Source organism: Malus sylvestris, chromosome 7 (genome assembly GCF_916048215.2).
Source record: "Malus sylvestris chromosome 7, drMalSylv7.2, whole genome shotgun sequence".
NCBI classification, from domain to species: Eukaryota; Viridiplantae; Streptophyta; class Magnoliopsida; order Rosales; family Rosaceae; genus Malus; species Malus sylvestris.
This window is the reverse complement of record NC_062266.1, coordinates 3612145-3635361: the sequence shown is the minus strand read 5'-3', so window position 1 is coordinate 3635361 and position 23217 is coordinate 3612145. Positions and strand designations below refer to the sequence as shown.

General features: G+C 37.6%; 3 protein-coding genes across 6 annotated transcripts; all 3 read left to right on the top strand.

The window, feature by feature from the left end:
• The first annotated feature begins 547 nt into the window (after positions 1-547).
• LOC126627762 (mediator of RNA polymerase II transcription subunit 15a-like) lies at positions 548-9502 on the top strand. Of its 4 annotated transcripts, XM_050297305.1 has the most exons (13): positions 548-714; positions 2041-2127; positions 2541-2655; positions 2878-2932; positions 3755-3891; positions 4039-4897; positions 5697-5767; positions 5903-5977; positions 6107-7264; positions 7381-7725; positions 8642-8827; positions 8933-9021; positions 9201-9502. In XM_050297305.1, exons 2-13 carry the CDS (start codon positions 2063-2065, stop codon positions 9406-9408), a joined length of 3363 nt encoding a protein of 1120 aa, XP_050153262.1. In that variant the 5' UTR covers positions 548-714; positions 2041-2062; the 3' UTR covers positions 9409-9502. The 4 variants fall into 4 exon arrangements, with proteins under 4 accessions (XP_050153262.1, XP_050153260.1, XP_050153261.1 ...); XM_050297303.1 differs by having other exon boundaries at positions 3755-4897; XM_050297304.1 differs by lacking the exon at positions 548-714 and having other exon boundaries at positions 2042-2127; positions 2524-2655; positions 3755-4897.
• Positions 9503-9979: 477 nt separating this feature from the next.
• On the top strand, positions 9980-12082 carry LOC126627874 (protein PATRONUS 2). Its single transcript, XM_050297450.1, has 5 exons — positions 9980-10120; positions 10799-10897; positions 10990-11415; positions 11507-11562; positions 11663-12082. The coding sequence occupies exons 2-5, from the start codon at positions 10840-10842 to the stop codon at positions 11837-11839; spliced, it is 717 nt and encodes a 238-aa protein (XP_050153407.1). The 5' UTR covers positions 9980-10120; positions 10799-10839; the 3' UTR covers positions 11840-12082.
• A 7975-nt stretch (positions 12083-20057) lies between these two features.
• Positions 20058-23018, top strand: LOC126630338 (uncharacterized). The gene is made up of 3 exons (XM_050300424.1): positions 20058-20302; positions 21632-22005; positions 22092-23018. The coding sequence occupies exons 2-3, from the start codon at positions 21640-21642 to the stop codon at positions 22659-22661; spliced, it is 936 nt and encodes a 311-aa protein (XP_050156381.1). The 5' UTR covers positions 20058-20302; positions 21632-21639; the 3' UTR covers positions 22662-23018.
• The last annotated feature ends 199 nt before the right edge of the window (positions 23019-23217 follow it).

The following is a 23217-nucleotide window of genomic DNA, read 5'->3' as shown; positions in this document are numbered from 1 at the left end:
CCTAAAACAAATTTGACCGAGTGGTTGTAATGCTCTTAGTAGATGTCTAATGAAATCCAACATTACAAATGCATAACATTCTTAAGAGATGCGCAATGTACCCAATTTCAAAAAGATGTATATCTACACTATTGATGTTCTTACCATTACGAGCCATTTAAAAATCATCTATCTGGAAACATGACAGATTGGTTTAACGTTCTTTGAATATGTGCAACGAAAACCGATAAAACAGACATATAACGCTTGTACAAAATGTGAAATATGTGACATAAACGACGTGTAACGTTCTTAGAAAACGCAAAACATCTAACAAAAAAGATGTGAAACGTTCTTTGGACATGTGCAACGACTAAAAAACAAAAAAACAAAACAAAATAGTAAATCCAATATGCGACCCAACTTCCCAACTTGAACGGTATCCACGCTTTGGCGGGGATTTTATATCTATTGACCTTGACCTGTGGCAAGTCCACACGAATACTAATTCCTTGCTTGTCAAGCATACCTACCTACGCACGGTTACACTGTATAACACACTCTCATGCAGTAAACTACACGCGGCGGGAAAGGAAAGAGTCTTTTGAGCACGCAGTCGATCAGTCGCCCTTTCCTCAGCCGCGAGTCCTCCGCAAAACCCTTTTTCCGATTGTGTCAATCTCCGATTTCTCAACCGATACTCTCGCCAGCGCTTTTTGTGAAGACCCAAAATAGGTATAAAATCCTTCTGTAGATTTTTAATTCTGGTTTTTAATTTTTTTGAACTTTTTATTTGGGTGCCCGCGTTTTCTGGGGTTTACTGGGTGATGATTTTGTGAATTGGTTATGTGTATGTTAAATTTATGTATTTGATTGGTTAAATTTGGTGTTTTTTTTTTTTTTTTGGGATTTTTACTGCACTTGTTTTTGAGGTTTTATTGGAGATGCTATGTTTCTGTTCGAGTTAATGCCGCTACTGGTTTAGTTAAATTGATTTGTTTTGGGGTGGGGGATGTTTTTGTTGAGAGTTTTTCTCGCAATGTCGTCCCGGAATTGGGAGAAATCTCTGAAGTTAATATACTTTTAGGCAAAATTCTTAGATGACAGAAGTATGAAACACCAAGATGTCGCTTGGCAACTTTTCCAGTTATTTTAATTTTCCTGTTTGTTTCAGTTTTCAAAATCAGAAAACTGTTGGGGTTTTGGAGAAGGGGAGCCAAAGCCACAACCCATTCGCCAATTTATTTATTAATTCAACAACAGAAAAGGGGAGGGGAAGAAGAAGAGAGCGAAAGAGCGCAATTGAGACTTTGGTGGGGGCGGGTTGTTTGTGTTGGGGGGGATGAGGGTTTCTACAGTTTAAGAAGAAAAAAAAATAGTGAAACTCAAAACAGGGTAAAATGCATTTTGGAATAAGCTACCTTTTTGGAGGTTTAGTGGTGGTTCTCCATCTATGCTTTGCAAAGAGGCTGTTTCCACAAACTTTTCCGTTGCGCCAAGGCTCGCTCTCAGAAAGTTACCCGCGAACCATAAAATAATCTAATGCAATCCTAAAACAATGTAGTCTTGGACAAAAGTAAAATTAAATCACATAAAACATAAACATAGGAAAGGATCATGTAAGTCATATCTCAATATTTTTTGTAAATGATTTTAAGTTGATTTTAAGTTTTAGTCTCCCATTGTACAGGGAGATAGACTTGGCATTTGTCTTTACTAAACATGGTTTTTCATAAGTATCATTTGATTAAGTGCGGTGCAAGTGATTTTATTTAAATCTAGTCATTGGAGATGCTTCCTATAGATATGCTTTGTATGTGGCTTTATTTACCTGAACTGATGGAAGTGTTTAACAGAGAAAAATGCATGTATATATTGTACGATAAATAACATGTAGGTTGTCATTTGGGAGGGTGTTTTATGAAAGCTTATATAGCTCTCCTCAATGTTTGCATTTCTGTACATGCCATTTTTTCTTTTGAATGTAATTGCTTGTGAAGTCCTTTACATAGCTTTAAACCTTACAAAATGTCTGTTGTTTATGGATTCTCTATATTAAAGGCGCGCTCAAGCTGAACACAATATGGATCCAGTCAATTGGAGAACTAAATTTCCTGCAGAGTCTCGAGAAAAAGTTGTGAACAAGATGTAAGTTGAATTGCATTATTCATATCAAAGCATCATTTGAATTCCCCCGTAAGGGTTTTTCCTTTTCTTATTACTTTGATTCTGTCTTATCATTAGATTTTTGGATTAGTACTTTAAAACTTGTTTAAGTACCTGAAAATTCAATTTTGAGGTGATAAGCTTTATGATGGCTGAACTTGGGTGAGCTTCAGGATGACCAATTGACAAGCCTGGAAGGGAAATATTTAATATATCTTCTGAACTAGATATGAAATTTTTAAGCCAAGTTATGAGAATCGGATAGACTAAATATGTATTACGATACTGTTATTTTACTAAGCGGGTTCTGATTAGTTTACGAATATAATTAATTTTGTAATTTCATTGGTCGGCATGGCCAATACATTCTGACTCCAGAACAATTTCTCATGCAGTATAAGTAGCTTAATGAAGCGTTTTCCATATTCTGAGCACGAGAAACATATGTCTGATTACAAGAGGATAGCTGTAAATTTCGAGGAAAAGGTTTATATGGTTGCCAGAGACCAGGTAACTTAAGTTATGAGATGCCTTTCTTCTCAAGCTTATATTTCTGTTATTTTCAGAATTTCCCCTCTCGAACCTAACAACCTATGTTTAATTTGGAAATAAACCTAGAAGATAAATCTCTGCAGTTCACTGACGCTTTTTTTATATATATGCTGATTAGAAAGAATAGTTGAGTAAATATTTTTTTATCAGCCTGAAATAAACATTTCTTGTTTAATTTAGCAAGACTATATAATGCGGATCAAATCGAGGTTGGAGTCAAAAAACTTGAATACAGGTATGCCATTATTTTGAAAACTAAATTATTGAGTTTAGCAATATCAGATTGTTTGAAGTTTTGCTTCTAAAATAGACTGTTTATGTGCATTATGTATGCTCGCCTTCATTTTAAAGAAGAAAACAAAAGTGGGTTATATATATTTTTTCCTTAAATCTGGAATGGTGTTAACATGAAATGTAATGTTAGCTATATCTTTGTTGGGTACACATGATATCATCTTCCCTGGCTACATAATCAAATTTTTTTTAAATCATGAAACAGAAGATCATTTGTGGTTTTTATAGGGAAAATCTGAGAACTGTTTTTTATATCTTTGGTGGCTACAAGAAGCTTTTCTATGAACATTTGCAAAAGGTCTATGCTTACACTGGAAGCTTGAGATATCAAATCTCTCTCTCTCTCTCTCTCTCTCTCTCTCTCTCTCTCTCTCTCTCTCTTTCTCTCTCTGGTTTGTGTGTGTGTGTGTGTGTGTGTGTCTTCAAGTCATTTGCTTTCCCAAGTGATACTATTTTTTCAGTAGTGACAGAAGAATATTTACATTTTGAGTAGTGATGAATTTGTTGGTCACTACATTCTCAGAAGCTTGTGCTCCGACATGGGACAAGGATTATTTTATATTCTAATACTTGTCGCATGTGTACTTCAACCAACCATTATAATGCCTAACATCAGGAGTTGAACTTACAATGGGAACTTGTAATTACTAGGATTCCAGTTCAGGATCTCCTACATATATTTCTTGTATTCTTCAAAATTTGAATTAATTAATCTTTTTTTATCATTATTTTATAATAACATCGTATGGTATTCATCTCCAAGGTGGTAAGCAAGGCCAATCGATTTCTGTTCAAGCCACAACTCTGTCCCAAGCACATGAACAACATTCATTGCCTAATGTTCAAGATAACAATGCATCTGGTGGAGTCGTTACTAATTTAGCATCTGCACGGCCCAGTGTCAGTATTTCGCCTCACGTTGCTTTGCCAAACAATGCTAGTGAAAATTCCAATTTGCAGAGTGTGTTTGGTAATTCACAAAGGTCTGTAGGAAATTTATCAGGGTGTGGCCAACCTTTTAATATTTCTGTCAATAATTTGAGACAGGAGCAAGGGATACAAAATTCACCCCAGATTGTTTCTCAGCAGAACCATGAGCAGCTAAATCCTCATCTTTATAAGCAGGTAAAGCAGGAAAATATCTCACCGTCATATATAACCCAGAAGCAACTACAGCTGCAGCACCACTACCAACCGAAACTCTTAAACCCTACTCAGCAACACACCTCTCAACAATCTATGTTGCAAACTCCTGTCATGTGCCCTTCGGAGACACGCGTTGCTCAACTTTCTGATATTTGGCAGGATCAGATGTCTTATTTCGATCAGACAACACAGTCGGGGAATAAGACTCAGTCACAGATAGCCTTTAGGCAAACAAACCAATCACAAGTGGCTCTGGATATTCATCAAAATGTGTCATCAAGTTCACAGAACCCATTAATGCAATCACAAAAGCAAGTACATTTGATAGGGAGAAAGTTGACTGCTACTAATACGCAACAGAGCCACTTAGATGGGCAACCAAATGGCTGCCCTAACTTGCACCAGCAACAGCCCAGGTTACCATGCCAACAGAATACTGTACAACAGCAGTTTCAGGTACAGAAAATAAATCATTCAAGTGCACATCATGAGCAATTGAGTGAAAGAAACAATATGTATGTACTGCCACAAAGCTCACAGCTGCTTGAAACAGAGTGTGCCAGCTCAGGCATGCGCCTATGCGAGGTTAAAATGCAGGGGCAAACCCAACATAAAGCTTCAGTTCTGCTGCCAAATCAAGATCAAGAATCACAAGCAGATTCTCTTGAGAGACGACTGAACTCACAAATACAGCCACAGAAGATGGAACAACTGCCAGATCCATCAGCACAAGATCAGCAGCAAACATATCAAACATCAGGTAAAACTGTGGAACCAAATCATGTATCAACAGAAAAAAGTTGATTTATTAAATAAGAAAATAAGTAGAAATACCTTCCTAGATTCATTGTTGATAAATTATTGAGTTGCTAATTTCTATGATCTTATTCCGGAAGTGTGGAAAACTTCTAACTAGGGCAGGCTAGTTCTGATCAACCTAATAATCAAAATTAGCTCACCAAGTTATGTAGTTTGTTGTTAAAATTAGTTCTAACTTTGTAGTAACATTTGGGTATCTGTCTTGAAAATATATGTTCTGACTACCTATTTTCTTATCATTTTGTTGGTTTTGTTATCTACTGATTGACATGACCTTCTCTTCAGTATGAGCCCTGGTTGCTTAATTTCTCTTGCAATTTTTCTGGATTCTCACATCTTTTAGTGGCTCAATAAAATATTTTCATGTGATTATGTATTTGTACGTTCAATATTATTACGAAACGTTTGAATGCTCTATTAACAACTACAAAATCCGCCCAACTACATAAGTTGGCTTGTAGGAAATGTAAATATCTGCAGTAATGATGTTATAAGCTCGCTCTTTTTAAACTCATTGTCATTTTCTGCAATCCTGTGTATTTGGAAATTTTCCCTCAATTGTTAATTTTGTACAAAGAAAGGCTCACTTCTTGGGGTGTCTTTTTATTTTGATTCTGTATGGATGTTTCTCTGAAAACCCTTTACAGAATTACATGCAATCATCATCTTATTTCCGCTTTCATCCTGTCAGATCTACTCTCAATTGACTTGCACTCCATCTTTTTATACTCGTTTGACAGGCACACTAACTTCTTCATCTGCGAGAAGGGTTTCATGCACAGAAAACTGGCAAGAGGATGCCTACCAGATGGTAATCTCTCTCTCTCTCTCTCTCTTCCTGATTTTGTCAGTAAAACTAAAATTACTATGAGCCCATTGTTGTGTAGGGAAGTTAATTAAAGAATAAAGCTGTGACTGAATAATTTTTTAAAATGTTACTTTGCAGCTTCAAAGTCTAAAAAGCAAGTATTTAACACCTCTGACTGATATGTATAATACAATAACGTGTAGGCTCCAGCAGGTAAGTTATCCTTCGCTTCAAATTTTCTGCCTTAGGTATCCAACATCTGATCAATGGCTCTCTTACATTAAAATTTTAGGACGACAAGTTTCTATGATTATTTGTTGAAGTTCCCTTAATTTTCTCCAGCTCAACTCTATCTCTCAACAGACAGAAACAGGCAGCATTGAGAAACTTAATTCATTGAGGAATAGGGTGAATACAATCATTTCTAATCTAAGTTTTCCCAAAAGCAATATTCCACCTTCTTACAAGGAGAGTCTGGGTTTATTTGAGAAGTACATTATTTCTATTCTTAGTGTACGTGGAAGGGGAAATTCTGCTCCCTCACAGCAGCATGGACAACAATCTTCTGATGTGCACTCTATGCGTCAATTCGTACAACTTCGTTCTCAAACTTCTCCAGTTCAGACACAGCAAGACGAAAAGAAGCCAACATTTCAGCCTGTGAACTCACAGGATTCTGCAACAATGCAGCGGAGCAATGCAACGAACTTGGAAAACGATTCTAAGTCTGTATCTGAGCACCCAACCCTGCAGCCGACTGAGAAGTTTTCAGGAAAGATAGGCTCATTTAACATAGTGCAGCAGGTTTCCTCAGGAACCTTAAATATTCCTAGAAGCAATCTCCAACAACCAAACATTAAGGCCTTGTTGTCACATAGCCCCGTGCATGGACCACAGTCAAACGTGAATGCTTTTGAGCCAAGCTGTAATACACTTCAAGAGATGTGCTTGAAACAACCTAAAGAAGAGCGAGATGTGCAGACTCAGACCCCAAAGCAAGAACTTCAAGATAGGCATGAGATGCTGCACGTACAACAAAAACAAATTATGCAACAGCATAGTGGGATGGTAAGGTTGCAATCTGGAGCTTCATTTCCTACTGCTTTGCCCAAAACTTATGGTTCTTCCTGCTCACAAGTTCCTCGGTGTCCTACTATTGACAAGAAAAATCTTCCGATGCCTCTAACAGAAGCTAGAACGACTTTCTATCCCATAAACTCGCGCTCTACTAAAACTTCTTGTTCGGTTCCCTTGCCTTCATCATCTGTCCCGGGAGATTTAGAGAGACCTATTTCTGATACTTCATCCCTATCAAATGCTGGAGATGAACAAGTAAATATTGCAGCAAAATCCCCATCACCCATTGCCATCAGTACTCCTGGGATATCTGTTTCACCCTTACTTGAAGAGTCCAGTAACGTCATTCATTGTGATACAACTACAACAATGTCTGATGAGTTGAGTGCTTCTGAGCAGCCTATTCAGCGCTTAATTAAAGTGGTCAGTTTGAACTGTTGCAAGTTTCTCTTCGATTGTTATAGAAAGTGTTGGATTTACTGCATAACATCAAAATTAAGATATATAAGATGAAATGTAATTTTCTTTTTCCATTTCAGGTGAACTTGATGTCATCTAAAGCACTAAGTGCTTCTGTTTTGGACATTGGCTCTGTAGTTTGTACAACTGATAGGATATCAGGGTCAGCAACACTTACGGGATCTGGAGGTTCAATAGGTGAGGATTTAGCGGGCATGACCAATTCTCGTTTGCAGAAGAGTTATTTAACATGGCAAGGTATGACCTTTGGAACAAAAAATATGAAACGCTGCAGAAGTACAGTGCCAATTGATGTCGTTGCGACAGCAACTGGAAGTATCTGTGATAGTTCAAAGTTAAGTGATACGGAGATATTTGACTTGGAGTCAACTGCAATATCTTATATCAAAAGGCCAAGGATTGAGGTATGATGCTGCTCTGAGAGGTTCTTTTTAATTGTTTAAAGCTTATAATTATGATTTATCTAAATAATAGTACCATGTCATGGAGATGCTGTTTACGACAGAAAATCAATTTAGCTGAAAAATTATCATCAGTGTGATCCTTCTGGTTGTTAAGGTTCAGTCATTTTTATATCCTTCACCATCTGATTCAAAAACAAGGTCATCTTCCTGTCTCTTCTACTCGAGTACCCAAATACTATTGACTTCTATTTTCTTTCTTTCATTTTCAACAAATGTCTGACTTCTATGACAGGAAATCTGTTGTCATATCTCTCAATTCTTTTAGGGTTGTTTTATTATAGTAGCCCATAGCCTAACCTAGACAATGCCATGAAAAAGATTAAAGTTCATGTATTACGTGTTCTATAATAGTTCTTAAGCTTTAAATCCTACCAATCGTTCTCTCATCCATATTTGTTTGAGATGTAGATTCTTTTTCTTTTTTTTTTTGTGGCGTCTTTTTAAATATATAGCAGTTCTCACTTCTCATCATTATTGGCATAATATATTATCTCCATATTTAAGCCAGGAAAGTTGAATTCCGTGATGGATTTTTCAGCATATTAATTGGTATAACTTTTTAGAAATTGATTCATAATTTTTAGACAGAGAAAGTCATTGTTTTTCACTATTCCAGTTATTTGATATTGTCTTTGAGTTGTTCTGTGGTATCCTATTCTGGTAATCTTTTGTACATCTCTTAAAGTAAGACTCCTGGTAGGGTTCTTCGGGTAAGTCTTAGCTTTGAATTTGTTTAGTCGGTACATAAATCAAAAGAGAAGCAGTATAGAAAAGAATATGAATCTTACCTCCCATCTCAGAACTTTGGGTTTGAGTATGCCTCCTTATGGTTATAATTATATATTACATGTTGCAGGTGAATCAAACCCTGTTAGAAGAAATTACAGCGATCAACTACCAACTAATAGACACTGTACTAGATATCAGTGATGAAGATACCCCTCCGACAGTAGTCTCAGCTCAATTTAGAGGTGGTCAAGGAACCATTGTCCGATGCTCCTTCATTGCCGTGTCCATCAGTCCCAATCTAAAGTCACAGCAGGTTTCACCTCAAACGATGTGTCTTACACACTAGTCTAAATGTGATTCCTAAACTATACATGTGACTATTCTATGCCAGTATGACTGCTTTTTCATGTCTATGCAGTTTCCCATCCAGCCTTTACGATTGCTTGTTCCTGCAAATTATCCATTGTGCTCTCCCATATTTCTAGACAAGCTGAGAGTGGAAGTCAGGTGAGACATTGCTCTCGCATACATTTTGTGTGCGCCTAGGCATTTCTTGAGTTGTATTCCTGATGTTGAAAATGTACTAGAAACTTTTGGTCTAATCGTTTTGTGTATCCCGGATGAATGAATTTAGCACGTATAGTTTCCGTTTATCCTTTTGGTCTAATCCATTGTTGGTCTGGCAGTGATGAGCTAGAAGATCTATCAGAAAAGGTAAAATCAAAGCTGAATATGTCTCTCCGGAGGCTGACAGAACCCTTGTCACTAGGGGAGATAGCAAGGACGTGGGATGTTTGTGCGCGAGCCGTTATCTCCGAGTATGCGCAGCAGAATGGGGGAGGAAACTTGAGTTCCAAGTATGGAGAGTGGGAAGACTGTCTCAATGCTTCTTGATTAATCAATTTATATGTCCAAAACACAGTGCTTGTTCAGATTCTGGGCTAATTGTACAGATTCTGGATATTTTTAATTTTATTTATTTGTGTTCCGGATGTTGTAAATTAAGTGTAGCGAATTATGTCACCTTACAAAACTTTGACTATCCGATTGTGTTTACAAATTGTAGAAACTTGTTTTTGAATGTTTTATATTGAAATTTACAGGTTCGTTTGGAAATGCTTTTAAAATGACTGATAACGTTTTTTGTGAAAATATTTTTAGAACTAATTCTCAGTAAAACACAAGTGAATCTTGAAAAAAAAACGCTTCAAATGCTTCACTAACGATACTTACTGTTGTTGTATGTAATTCTCTTAGAATTGTAAAAATATGAATTTACTTGCCATCAAAGGTAATTCTAGATCGAACGGATTATATGAGAAGAAAATTTTGAGAAAGGGACGGCGGTGATTCAAATTGTCTAAATCGAACGGATAAGCACGGGTGTCAGTCTCGTAATTACAGTTTCCAATGAGGGTTATAAGTGTAATGATAACATAAAGTTACCGTTGCAACTCACCCCCACCCGTCTATAATCAAACGGCTACCCTCTCCGTTCTCAAATTTCAAAAACTTGTTGTTATCTCTTCTCTGTCGTGAATCGTGATATTTCTCAATAATCTGCGTTCGTCCTCGTTTATTTCGTATAACCCGTTTTCCCACAAAGGTATTATTTCTCATTTTTAATCTCTAATTTCTTGTTTTTAATTATATTTCAATCAATTTTTAATTTGGGATTATTATCGATTTAGGGTTCATATGAAGGGTTGATTTGATTTAGGGTTTTTGTAATCATACTTAATCTTGTAAATTATTTGGCTTCGGCTTTGAAACCCACGATCAACATTTCTGTAGGGGTAAACAGTTTGCAGAAAGAAAGGCCCTTTAATGCCTAATTAATTTCAGTTTAGTGTTTGTTAAATAAGAAATTGATGTTATTAATTATGATTACAGTGTAATCTCTCTTTATCTATCAGTGTTTAATTTTTAAGGACGCCGAATTTCGGGGATGAACGTTTAATCTTGAGTATTTCTTGAGTGTAAGGTGTGAATTCCTAGTTCTTTGGTGTCTAATTTCTTCAGTGTTTTAAAAGAATCTTGTCGACTATTTGCGTGCGGATAATGTTTAATATGAACACGTGCAAAAGATGAGTGTAGCGGTGATGAGAATGCTTTGTTGGATGTGCGGCCACATGAGATTACAACCAGTGATCCTATTTGCATAGGCTCAATTATATGTGCGCAGGAATATGCTGAATGGGTGTTTTTTGCATTGTATCTTGTTTTCGGTAGTGTGTTTGGAACTATATCACAGGCTTAGTTTCCGTATGGATTATTTCTACAGTTAGTAGAGGATCAAATTGAATTGGCTACAGAAGGGAACCAATGGCATCACAACTTGGTAATTTCTTTCGAGATCAGGATCTCAGCGTTCACGTTAACGGTACTTGAAAGTCTAGTTATGCTCTTATTTCAGTATCTAAAACTCCTGTATGGCTATAGTTAGATAGTTAACCCTTATATTATCTGCAACAGGAGCATCTCTTGTGGGGAAGGGTGGTGGCTTGAAAACACAAAGGAAAGCGGGGCTTGGTGGCAGGAAACCCCTTGGTGATCTGTCGAATTCAGGGAAGCCTGCTGCTCTGATCCAGGCATTACAAAAGCAGCCTTCCAAGGAAATCATTCGTGATGATCCAAGTAATAAGAAGGGCTTGTCTAAAGTCTCGGATACAGTTCAAACTCGTAGCAGGACGGCTCTAATTGACATTTCAAACAGACAGAATGAACAGGGGCAGAAGAAGAAGCACAACACAAAGGAGGTGAGTGATGTGGCAGATGGGCATCTTTGTCTTAATGATGTTTCAGGGGAAGGATTTCTGCACAATCACGAAGAGTGCATTAAAGAACAGACCAAGAGTATGGACATGGATCAGTTTCTGATGACACTTGGACTAGATAATGGTATGATTATATGTTTAGAATAGTTTACGTTTCTTGAAATTCATGATTATCCAGGGACACTTTAATTTATTAGTTGATCATTTTTGTTCAGGTTCTTCCAAGAAGCTTTCATTTCAAAGTGCACCTCCACTGCCAAGGAAACATGATGTAAGTTTCGGATTTCATTCTTCTTTTGCTCCAGGAGTATTTTGTATTTTGGATGTTGGGTAACCAATTGCTTTTGTTTTGTCTTTTTTTTTTTTTTCAGCCCAAGAGTCCCCCGAGGGAGTGGGATTTGGAAGAGATGCCTGAGCATGATTTCCCCTGGCTGTCTGACAAGCTTGACTCTCCACCTCGTTGCAAGTCTCCAAAGTCACTAAATTGCAATGCTGATTCACTTTTGATTTGGGACGACTGTGACTTCAAGCTGATGGAAACACCATAGTTCCCAATTTTTATTCTCTGAAGTGTGTACATCATGGGACGGAGCATCACAGTACTTCCGGATGGTTTGCTTTTCGTCGATTGTGCAGAATTCGGTTTATGTTTTCTTTGTTTGCTGTGTTAACTGAGCATCATGTAGTTATGGTGATGAATGCTTGATTGTTTTGTTTTGACTGCACATTGTGTAGATATTGATGGATCTGAATATTCGTAGTTTCAATTCAAACCCTCTCTACTTCTTGTATGTCCTGACTTCATCACGCCTTGTTTCTTCAGTATTGATCTACATGGGCTCAACTATTATTATTTTCTTTTCATTACGAGATGTTGGATAATTAACAAAACAGTAAACTGTAGCATCATGCAAAATGCAGAACGGTTTTGTATCAGCAAAATGCTCAACTATTATTTTCTTTTCATTATTTTCTTGTATGTCCTGACAACATCCGCGAGTGCTAATCTTAGCTAGACTGAATCGATTAGACCCAGAACGGTTTTGTATCAGCAAAATGCAGAACAAGCCCTATATAAACAGGAAGCTAGCGCGGCCTTTTCTGTCTGCAAGTCAAGTTTCCGGCTAGGATTACGATTTTGATTGGTATAGGCAAGTGTTGAATCCCTTTGAACTACACAATCTCAATCTTTGACATGTTTGTAAATTGTCCTGGATTCGTGAAACATCTTTTGCTCTTTGTTATTTACTTTCTGCAAACTGCAAGGACCACTATAATGTTAAAGATGATCAGTAGAATCTGGAAAATCCTATAGTCTTGTTTGAACAGGGCCATCACTGCTTCCACAAGTTGATAGGGCTTTTCTTGTTTTAGCCTTGGAGTGTACATCAAAGAAAAACTCCGAGGTGGAAGATATGTCCCTATGGAACTGTCGAACCATGGAAAACACCGAGAAAGATGGTTTAACAGACATGATACAAGTTTGATGTCACAACTCCCCATAATAATGGTTTAACAGTTCTCATCTAGCCTTCTCGTTTCACAAACATTTCAAATATGCATCACAAGACACATTTCATGACTCTTACCTATAAGTTAGGTTGGAAAAAATTCCCGAAAATCCCAAACCAAACAAAAAAAAAATTCCGATCCCAAACCAAAATTTCCGAAATTTTCGAGTTGAAATCCCAAACCAATCCCGAAATTTCGGTACGGGATTTGGTATTGTGTATTCAATCTTTCGGTAATCCCATACCAAACCGAAAATAAATAATATATATTATTATATATATATATATATATATATATATATATTATACATGTGAATTGTTGGTAACAAATAGTAGCAATATAATTGGTGTGGTCTAAGGTAGTAACCATAGCCCTTTATCGCCATATTTGCAGGTATGAACCTCCATCAAATGTGTTTATTTCATCAACATGAAATCAAAAAATTGTATTGTTAGTTTTCGAATATATTAGGTTTGTAACTTATTTTTTTACTTTTGGGTTTGTTACTTATTTTATTTTGGTTGCATGTTAATTCAACTTGGTATGAATTATTGCTATTTCAATTTGTATGAAATTTGGGAATACCAAACCATCCCGAAATACCGAAATTTGGGAATACCTAAAGTTTGGTTTGGGATTGGTCTTCAAATTCCCGTCCTAAAAATTTTCGGTTTGGGATTCCATACCGAACCACCCCTATGCGATGACCTATCCCTAATTTTACATTTTTATAAATTTTAAAAGAGTGAATTGACGAAAATGCTCTAGATGCGAGATTATTGACTTTCGTTGACCGCTAGTTCATGACACGTATGAACTATTACTTTACTATATTCCAGAAGTACTCGAAGTACTCGAAGGTGCGAATGCATAGACGCAAGAGGAATTGAAATCGGAGCTACAACAGAGGTTTTACAGAACTACAAATTCGAAAAGTATTTTTGTAAAGATTACTATTTATTATTTTATATATTTCTCATAATTATTATATTATTATTTTTAATATTAGAAGAGAAAGAAGAAAATAGAAGGTGGCGGGGAGTGACCAATAGGAAGAGGAGAGAGCCCCATCGATTGGGGAAATGGGATGAATTAGAGAGGAAGAAAGGCTGCCCAATAGGGAGAAAGAGAAGAGAGAAAGACCAATGAGAAGAAGAAGAAATGAGGGGAAGGGAGAGAAAAGTGAGGCACGGGATCATGGATCCTCGCCCAAACCATGTGACCTGACCAGCACCTGGAAATCATCCCACGATCTCCCCTCTTCCATTTTCATCCATTAATTGGTGGATTTTAAGCCTAGGTTTCGTGATTTAGCATCGATGGCTTCGAGGGCACCCACATCGGCGATCCGTCATTTCTGAAACAAACTTCGTCAATCACCACCACCAATAGACTTCCCTTAACCCCAGGAACAAAGCCCAAGCAGTGGTTGAGGTGTCAGAGTACGTTTTGAGGTCAAATTGAAGCACACACAATTCTAGGGTTCCGACGGATTGAAGTGAATTTCAGACGTTTCCCAGTCAAATTGGACTTGGCCAAAGGTATAAAACTTGCTCTACTTGTTGAGATCTCCATTCCTATAAAATTTGAGAATTTTTGGAAATAGTTGAATTTTCTGGTGAGTAGGGATGGCCGACCGCCACGTGTGGCAGCGCGTGATCAGTGGGCCGATGTTGCCTTTTTGAGTTAAATTTGTTGTTATGATGTCTATTTTTAAAACCGTTTATTGTAGTTTGATAGTTTGAACCTAGTATGAAATATTACATCACTTGACCATTTTATGATTCGACGATTCGACCATTAAATCGTCACCAAACTTTAATACATTATAGTACGTAATATTTAATGATAATAGGAATTAACGGATCAGAAATCCGATATACTGATCTTCCCAAATTGGATTCCTAAGTTCGTAAGATAAAACGTTGACCACCACTTAATTTTAGCAATTGGTCGAAATCCGACTGTTGGATCGTTCCAAAACTTTAGGATGTTGTTCTAAAAGCTGATTGAAACTCTTGGGAAGTTACAGATTGGGAATCCGAGGTGCAGATCTTCTGGATCAAGTTACGTAGGGTTGCAGACCCTACCAATGACCTTTGACTGACGGTTGATTTTTTGTCAATGGGTTTCAAATCATTCTAGAAAGACATTGAGGATATGTTTTATGTAAGTTATGTGTTCTATCAATAAGAATTATGAGATGTGACTTGATAATTGTTCTAGGCGACAATCGTTTGTAACGCTTCGATATTCGTGCTAGGGAGTTGTAGCGCGGATTTCAGGTGAGGGTCTTTTCCTTTTTATTGTGTGTGTGTGTGTGTGTGTGTGTGTGTGTGTGTGTGATCGATAGTTTCCATAAATGCTTATTGATTTATGCATATATCATGCCATGATTAAATATCATTATTAGAAATGTTGTACTATGGTGAAATGCTCAATAATCCTATGGGATGCGCATGTAAGTTTACTGACAGGTAAGGTTATTATGTTGATTTGAATTATTGCATCATTATGGCATGCTTATATTCACATAGTCTGCTCATCATTGTTGCACCCCAGTGTTAGTGCTCTCCCCGGGCCAGAGCCAATCTTTCACGTGATATTTACCTCATGCACCACGCGTTCGCCTTAGATCCAAGTAGGTGACAGTCCTATCGTACAGGTCGCATTAGGCGACTCCGACTTGTAGGTGACCGCGATTATCGCCAATCTTCACTTGATCGTAGCACTAGAGTGTATATTATGATTAAACCTAGTCCTGTCATATAAGTCACATTAGGCGATTCCGACTGGTGAGCTAGCATAGATTATTGAGAACCTGATTTTACTTATTTTATTGTTGAGATTTTGGGATGTCATGCCTTATTTACGTTTTACATGAAGGAAAATTTATGAGATTTCATATGGGATTTCAAATGACTAGCATGCATATACAAATCAAATTTTATATACGAAAGCAACGGAAGCATTTATCACATAATATCAAAGCTATAGTCATGCAAATCCCCTTCAAAGTTCATAGGTTTATATATGATGCATCAAAAACATTTAAGTTAAGAACAAAGTGTAGGAATAGATCTATACCTCTTGATCTAGATTTTAGACCAAGGATGGACCACCTCCAAGCCCTTTGTTCCTTGAACTCCTTGACCCTAGCCTCCCTCCTTGCCTCCTCCACTTTGTTAGTATGAGTGCTCCTTTGGTACTCCTTTAGTCTCCAAAGTAGAAGATCTCTAAAGATCCACACCCACTAGTGTAGTGAGAAGAATGAAGGAGTAACCAAAAAGGAGAGAAGATGATTAGCTCAAACTCCCTTATGGTGGCCGGCCTTTTGGGTGTTAAAAGAGAGATATTTTCTTTTCTCTTTTTGTTGTTTTGAACACACAAAAACCCTTATGAAAAATATCTTTATAAAGTTCCTTATATAGACAAAAAGAAACCTAGTCAACAACTTGACTTTCACTCTCTCCCTTTCCCTTTAAGTGGTCGGCCTTTAGTGTTTGGTTTGGGCTTTGGGCTTTTATTATTTCAAGTCATCCTATACTTGAATAAAAGCCCAATGGGTCTAGGCCCAATGGGCCCAATTAAACCCAAATGTTTCTTTAAGCCCAAAACGATCTTATATCGCTTTTATGATTTCATTAGACTTTCTAATTAATCACAACACTTAATTAATCCAATTAATTATTTCCATCATCCATTAGTGGTATCACTACAAGAGTGTATCGGTGTACAATCATTTTAGGTTCTAATTAGCAAGGCAGTGAGGTGATTGGCACCAATCCAATTGATTATATTTAATCCAATCACTTAGTGAATTAAAACTTCCTTTTAATTCACCTTCTTCTTTGACTACTACATTTAATCATCTAGAAGAACTCACAAGCCATGAGTGACATCTAACCATAAATCATGGCTATCCAAGCTAATGTAGACTTTGTTCGGAGAACCTATTCAGTTGGAATTACAATGTAATTCGATCATTCTCTAAAACAATACTCTCAATCACATCATTAGGGTATGAATATATTATGTCAAACCCCTAATGTGATTATTCCTTCTTATATGATTCAACTGAGTCGTATAGGAACGCTTTCCTTTATTACGCTCGATGCTTCGGCCGAAGATTCCCGAATCATATCTTAGAGTATTCTTCCTCTCTTAACGAAGATTAGAGATTCCTTGTTGCGCATTCACTTGCCTTCATGAATAAGTGGCTTAACCCCAACTATGCCGTGGATACCCGCGAATGGGGTGACTTTGACATAATCAAAGATCAAGTACTTAACCACAAGACAACGACGATGCCTCAGGTCAAAGGACTACTTACATTATTCCAACCATAAGAGTTACTTGCTTGACATGTGAGTAGACCTCCATGCAAGTACTCTCGTTCGATTGTGTTCAGTGAACTCATTCCCTTAATGAGCACCTACATACTTGTCTTAGTGTCACTACACGAATGGGATGAGACTTTCCATCCTTCCAATTGAAGCGGACATAGTATGTACTAGTCTATGCATTGTCAGTTTCCCTCCGACAATCCTATGACCAGGAACCTTTTGGACATGATGGTTATGTGAAGAAGGTCTCTGTAGTCTAACATCATTAGATTACTTCTTCAATCGATCCATTGTCCATGGATTCACTATTTAAGACATATATCGTTCATTGAGATAGTCCTAATTAGTATCTTTGCCATTTGATGTATAAGAGTCATCTATACATCCATTCATTTGTCCTGAAAGGTTTCTTCCAAAGATTGACTTTCAGGGCATATTTCCAACATTACAGGCTTTGGTAAGTATTTTCATACTATACGTAGTATGTATATTTTGGAAACTATGCATATTTTACGGCGATGGATTATAATGTTTTCAAAGGTTTTTAATAAAATTTTATTTTCAGGCCCACTTACCCTTGTTTTTCGCCCCTCTAGGGTTTAGTAGCTGAGCTTTCATATCGATGAGGATTCTTGGCAATCTTGGGGTAGACAATTACCTTCAATGGTATAATTTCTCACCTTATTTTACTGTGTTGTACTTATGTTCTGTCATCACGTGTGAATTGGGTTCATTCTTGCTCCCAGCACACTCTTGTATTTAAGCACTTTTAGGTTTAAATTGATTCACATTTCCACATCGCTACACTTTATGGCTTCGTCACCTTCTAGGTGTCGGCCAGCACAGCTCGATACAGAGTCCAGGTGGACATTTTGGGTGGGGTGTGTCACCTACCTATAAGCTCAATCAGCATATGAATCATAGTAAGGTGCCACTTGCACGCAAACTGAAGTGCACATCCCTAAGATGTCATAGTGACCAATGTAGGTGTCACATCCCAGTCTGCATAGTCAAATATTGTTCGTTTTAGGTCAGGCCCTCACGGATTTGTTCTTGGGCTTCCACCCAAAATGCGTCTTACTATAAAGAGCTAGGCATGTACATATAAGGCACATCACCTCATCTTCCCCGGGTGATGTGGGATCTTACAATCCACCCCTTTTAGGAGCCTGATGCCCTCGTCGGCACACTTCCGGCGGGGGAGTGACTCTGATACCAAATTGTCACATCCTAGTCCGCATAGTAAGATATTGTCTGCTTTAGGTCACGACCTCACGGATTTGTTCTTGGGCTTCCACCCAAAACGCGTCTTACTATAGGGAGGTGAGTATGTACATATAAGGCACATCACCTCATTTCCCCCGAGCAATGTGGGATCTTACAGTATGCCCACTAGACTCTGTCAAAGTCTTTAGTAGCGTTAATTTCCATATTTACAAAAATTCGGAACATGTTGACCAAAAGTCAATCAGCGGTCAACGTGGTCAACGGTAGGGTCAACTACCATAATAATTCAATTCGGAAGATCCACATAGATTTTCCAATCCGTAAGTTCCTAAGATACTCATATAATATGCAAAACAAAATACAAAATTTCATTACGAACCAGGGATCAAATCTTTGCCTACCATAAAGGCCAATTGGTGGCCATTTACTAAATTAAATGCAGACAATAAAATCACATCAAACAGATATCAAATATGGATTCAGAGAATCACAATTAGCTTAGAAAGTCCACGTCGGGTCATTGGTCAAGCTCCACTAAAGGCGGTGGCTGTAGGCCTCTCTTGACAGAATTTTCAACAATCACCAAAATGGCTCAAAATTTACCAAGAGCTACGTTACGACTAATGGAGTAATTTTCATACCTTCATCGGAGTCCAGAATTGACTGGAGGATGGTGAAAACCACTGTCAAATTCATGGACCACCAAAAAAATGGTGGCTTCGCCGTGCCACCGTCACTACACCAACGAGCGATCAAGACCTAGGGAGATCCTTTTGGGTTCCTGGGCTGTTGTCGATTGGTGGTAGTGGATGGCACCAAAGTGGTTGGAAACAACAAGTTTGCCGTCGAGGAGCTCAGAAGTTAAGGACGTTGACTCACCGGAAATGGCAATCAAATGGAGTGAATTTTGGGTGGAAATGAAAGCTTGGGTGATGCTGAGTTGATCAAGGGTGGTGGATAAGCTCATTGTCGTCGAAAATTGCTGGAAACGGCGTCAGAAAACTCGTCTGGAAGCAGAGTTAAAGTCGTAAAGGAATTAGATCAAATGGGTTGACCGTTGTTTTTATAACTGAAAGGGTTGACTCCAACTTTGTTGGAGATTTCCATGTATAGAAGTCTAATTTAGGAAAATGCTCATGCCTTTTCGTGTTTATTTCTCTTTCCTTATAATTTTGATTCTCAAACGGTTTTTCTCCAATTCTCAAACGGTTTTTCTCCATGTGTTTGTGGGATTGAGCTTTATCGAAATTACTAAGAGTGACCCCGAGAGGTCTACAGATTTTTAATGAATACTTATAAAAAATCTTATTCATTAAAAATCAAACTTTAACTGATAAACCAAAAATTCAAAACCAACCAAATTAAAATAAAACTACGAGAATTGTATAATGAAATCCGGAGGCAAAATTTCACAATTGAAGCAGTCCATGATTAGTAATATAACTCAAAATCAACCGACCATATAGAAGTTTTTTGTAATTAATCCAATTATATTCTTTTATAACTTAAATTTTAAGTTTAGATCTCGTAATCACCAATTCGATACCAATTACAAAGTCACAGCAGCATTCCTCTCGTGGTACATTTGTATACGTGGCACTTCATGATAAGTCCGTCCTGCAAATCCACAAACTATTGCGTACGGGAGCGGAAGACCAAATGCACTTTTCTTTAGCGTTTGGCTTTCGAGAAAGTGTCACCACTCGAGAAAAATTTTCCAACTTTTCTCGAGAAAAAAAAAAGAAGAAAAATTACAAAAAGAAAAACCCTAATTTCCCAAATGAAGTGTGGCAGCGGTCCTCGTTCCTCATCCTAACGCCGTCTCTGCATCTCCCGGCGATCAGATGCAGTGGGAATAGGCAATCTGACCGGCGAGAGAGCTCCACCACTTAAAAAGATCGCTACTTCCTCTCTCCATTGACCAGGGTATCTCTCTCTCTCTAGCTGTATAAATGTATGTTTGCATGTATGCATACACTATATCACTGTGCGAGTGTATAAATAGCATGTTATTCTAATTGCTTGAGCTTGTTTAGGTAGTATGGAATTCTTTATATAAACATATGTAATGAAGTTTTGCCTGTGAAAAGATTGAAGTCACCCCCAATCCATATGAATATGTACTTTACTTTTGTTTTCGAGGAATGGAAGCATGCAATCGTGATCAATTTTGAGTTGCAACCTGAAAATCCAGCTGCTTCACCGTCTCAGTATTTCGATAGACTGTAATGAAATTACACTCTTACTTGCTTTGACAATGTAGTTTCTGGAGTTTGAACAATTGTTATTTTACACTGGACGTAGACGAAACACTAGGGACTTCGTAAAGCAACAGTTTTTATTTCGTGAGAGGCTTGAAAAATCTGTACTTTACAATTCTTTTGTCTCCTGACATCCGTTTTTTCTGCGATCTTGAGAAGCATAGTACATATGGGATTGCTTTTTGACAAAATAGAAGAACAGAAATCTCTATAAGGGTTGTTTATCCTCATTCTTCATTTACTTTGTCTATGAATGTATATACTCATTTTCGGTGCTATGAGATGTTAGTTGAAGTTTACTGTTGCGTATGAGTCCCTGTGACACTTCCACATTTGTTAATTGGCCCTATCCTTTTTTTCCGTTGATGTTGAGTGAAAGTATCATTACCTCTGAGATAAATCTAATACGAGTATGGGTAGGACCTGTAAGTAGTAGTTATCATCATTATATGCTGAGCGTAATTTTATTATTAGTTGTATGATTTCATATGTCATTAATAAACACACTTTCAGCAGTGGGAGATCATTGGATTAGGGAGCATATATTTTTAGTAGTTAGACTTATCCATTCATGGAATTGGTAATCCGTACATGGATTTTAAGTAGTTAGAGTTATCAAGGTCTAGAGTTGATTTGCTGAACCTAACCCTTTGAGTGACCATCATGACCTCTGGCAGATGTATGATTGAATTTTGTACATGTTTTGACCTTTTTCTTGCGCATTAAATACATATTAATAGTTGTTGTATCTTATACTACATTGGAAGTCCATTTTCATATATGCACATCACGATGGCCAGAGATTATAACAAGCTGGGTGAAAAACTGCAAGTAGTAGTTGACCTCGAAATCCATTTTTCTTTCTTTTTGAGTTCCTCAGGATTTTTCCATTATAATTACTCCCCACCTGCAAGTTTATGTGCACCATATTCTTTCATATAGCACCAAACTAGTTATTGGGTTATTTATTTATTTGTTATCATTTGATTTTCAGAGTTTGAGATGGATCACTACGACCTGCATAGACAGAGAAGGGATTTGAAGCAAAAAGGAAGAAACGCTGGAAGAAATGTTGTATGGTCGCATGCAATGGATAAGTGTTTAATTGATTCCCTTGCTATTCAAGCTAGGCATGGAAACAAAATTGACAAGAGCTTTAATGAACATGCTTACACTGCTGCTTGTATTGCAGTGAACTCTCGTTTCAACTTGAATTTAAACAATCAAAAGGTCATTAATCGTCTTAAGACCATAAAGAAGAGGTATAAGGCAATGAAGGATATCCTGAGTCAAGATGGTTTCAGGTGGAATCCCACTACAAAGATGATCGAGTGTGACAATCACGAACTTTGGAAGAGATACATTGCAGTGAGTCGATTTCTTCTTTATTCTTCCAAATTTCATGCTTCTATCTATAGTATGCATATTGGTGATATTGTTAATTCCATAAATAGGCACATCCTGATGCAAAGGGGTTTCGAGGCAAGCCAATAGAGATGTATGATGAACTCAAAATTGTTTGTGGAAACTATCAAGTCCCTAGTCGCTGGGCTAAGATGAAGGATGGAGGCCATCCAAGTGAGATGAAGAATTGTGAAGATGATTCTGCCTCATTTCTTTCTCCAAGCTCAGATGACCTAAGTGAGACAGATGGAACTGAGACATATAGTGAACCAGAAGAAGGGTATAACAAGATGCGAGATGGTATTCAAGACCCCCCTCCGATCCAGCCACTTAGAGAACTTCCGAAACGCCCTCGTGGCTCAGAAGCCCTTCAGGATGCAATGATGGCTGTGGCGTCAAGCATTCGTCGCTTGGCTGATGCAATGGAGCAAAGCAAATACTCAATTGACGCCCCTCAACTACTAGAGGCTGTGATGGAGATTGATGGTTTGGAAGAGGCTAAACAGATGTATGCATTTGAGTATTTGAATGCTGACCCTGTCAAAGCGCGAGCCTTCATGGCATACGAAGCTCGGATGAGGAAAATATACTTGTTTAGACAGTTCTGGTGGTGGAAGTAACTCTCAATCCCAATTTTAGGGTCCTCTGGGTGTATAGTTCTCAAGCTTACAAGAAGACTTGTGTTTGTCGGGTTACAAATACTAAATCGCCTTTGGTCTGTGTTTCCGGAGGTGTATGTACAGATATTAGATATCCGCAGGTTCAATATCGTATTTGGTTAGCAAGCCAGGATGTAGTCATTTTCACCTTGTTTGCTGCATCTTTTGAAAGTTAAAGATTGCAGTCACCGTTTATCCGGTGTTTCTTGTATACCCGAAATCGCCGGTGTAGTTCTTTCACCTCTTTTTTCCTCATTCATCTCTGCCATGAATTTAATGTGTCCTTTGCCCCGATCAAATATGTTTATTTTAATTGCATTTTGTTGATGATTTTATTTGTTTGTTGATGCTAATTTTTCCATTCACGGTGCAAAGCATAATTAAGTTGCTGTGGGTGGTGAAGTGAGAGAGAGAGTTGTATCTGTTGTTTAATTTGGTCATTTCTGTGTTGTACGGAGCTTTGCTCACCCGTACCCGTTGAGATTTAACTAAATCTCAATTAATTGAATCTCGAAGT

Bases quoted from the DNA above. Each gene is read 5' to 3' on its own strand.
- LOC126627762 (XM_050297303.1), top strand. From the start codon at position 2,063: ATGGATCCAGTCAATTGGAGAACTAAATTTCCTGCAGAGTCTCGAGAA. The intron at 2,656-2,877 runs GTAACTTAAGTT...TGTTTAATTTAG, and splicing joins ATATGGTTGCCAGAGACCAG to CAAGACTATATAATGCGGAT. The intron at 2,933-3,754 runs GTATGCCATTAT...TTCATCTCCAAG, and splicing joins GTCAAAAAACTTGAATACAG to GTGGTAAGCAAGGCCAATCG.
- LOC126627874 (XM_050297450.1), top strand. From the start codon at position 10,840: ATGGCATCACAACTTGGTAATTTCTTTCGAGATCAGGATCTCAGCGTT. The intron at 10,898-10,989 runs GTACTTGAAAGT...TATCTGCAACAG, and splicing joins TCTCAGCGTTCACGTTAACG to GAGCATCTCTTGTGGGGAAG. The intron at 11,416-11,506 runs GTATGATTATAT...ATTTTTGTTCAG, and splicing joins GACACTTGGACTAGATAATG to GTTCTTCCAAGAAGCTTTCA.
- LOC126630338 (XM_050300424.1), top strand. From the start codon at position 21,640: ATGGATCACTACGACCTGCATAGACAGAGAAGGGATTTGAAGCAAAAA. The intron at 22,006-22,091 runs GTGAGTCGATTT...TTCCATAAATAG, and splicing joins TTTGGAAGAGATACATTGCA to GCACATCCTGATGCAAAGGG.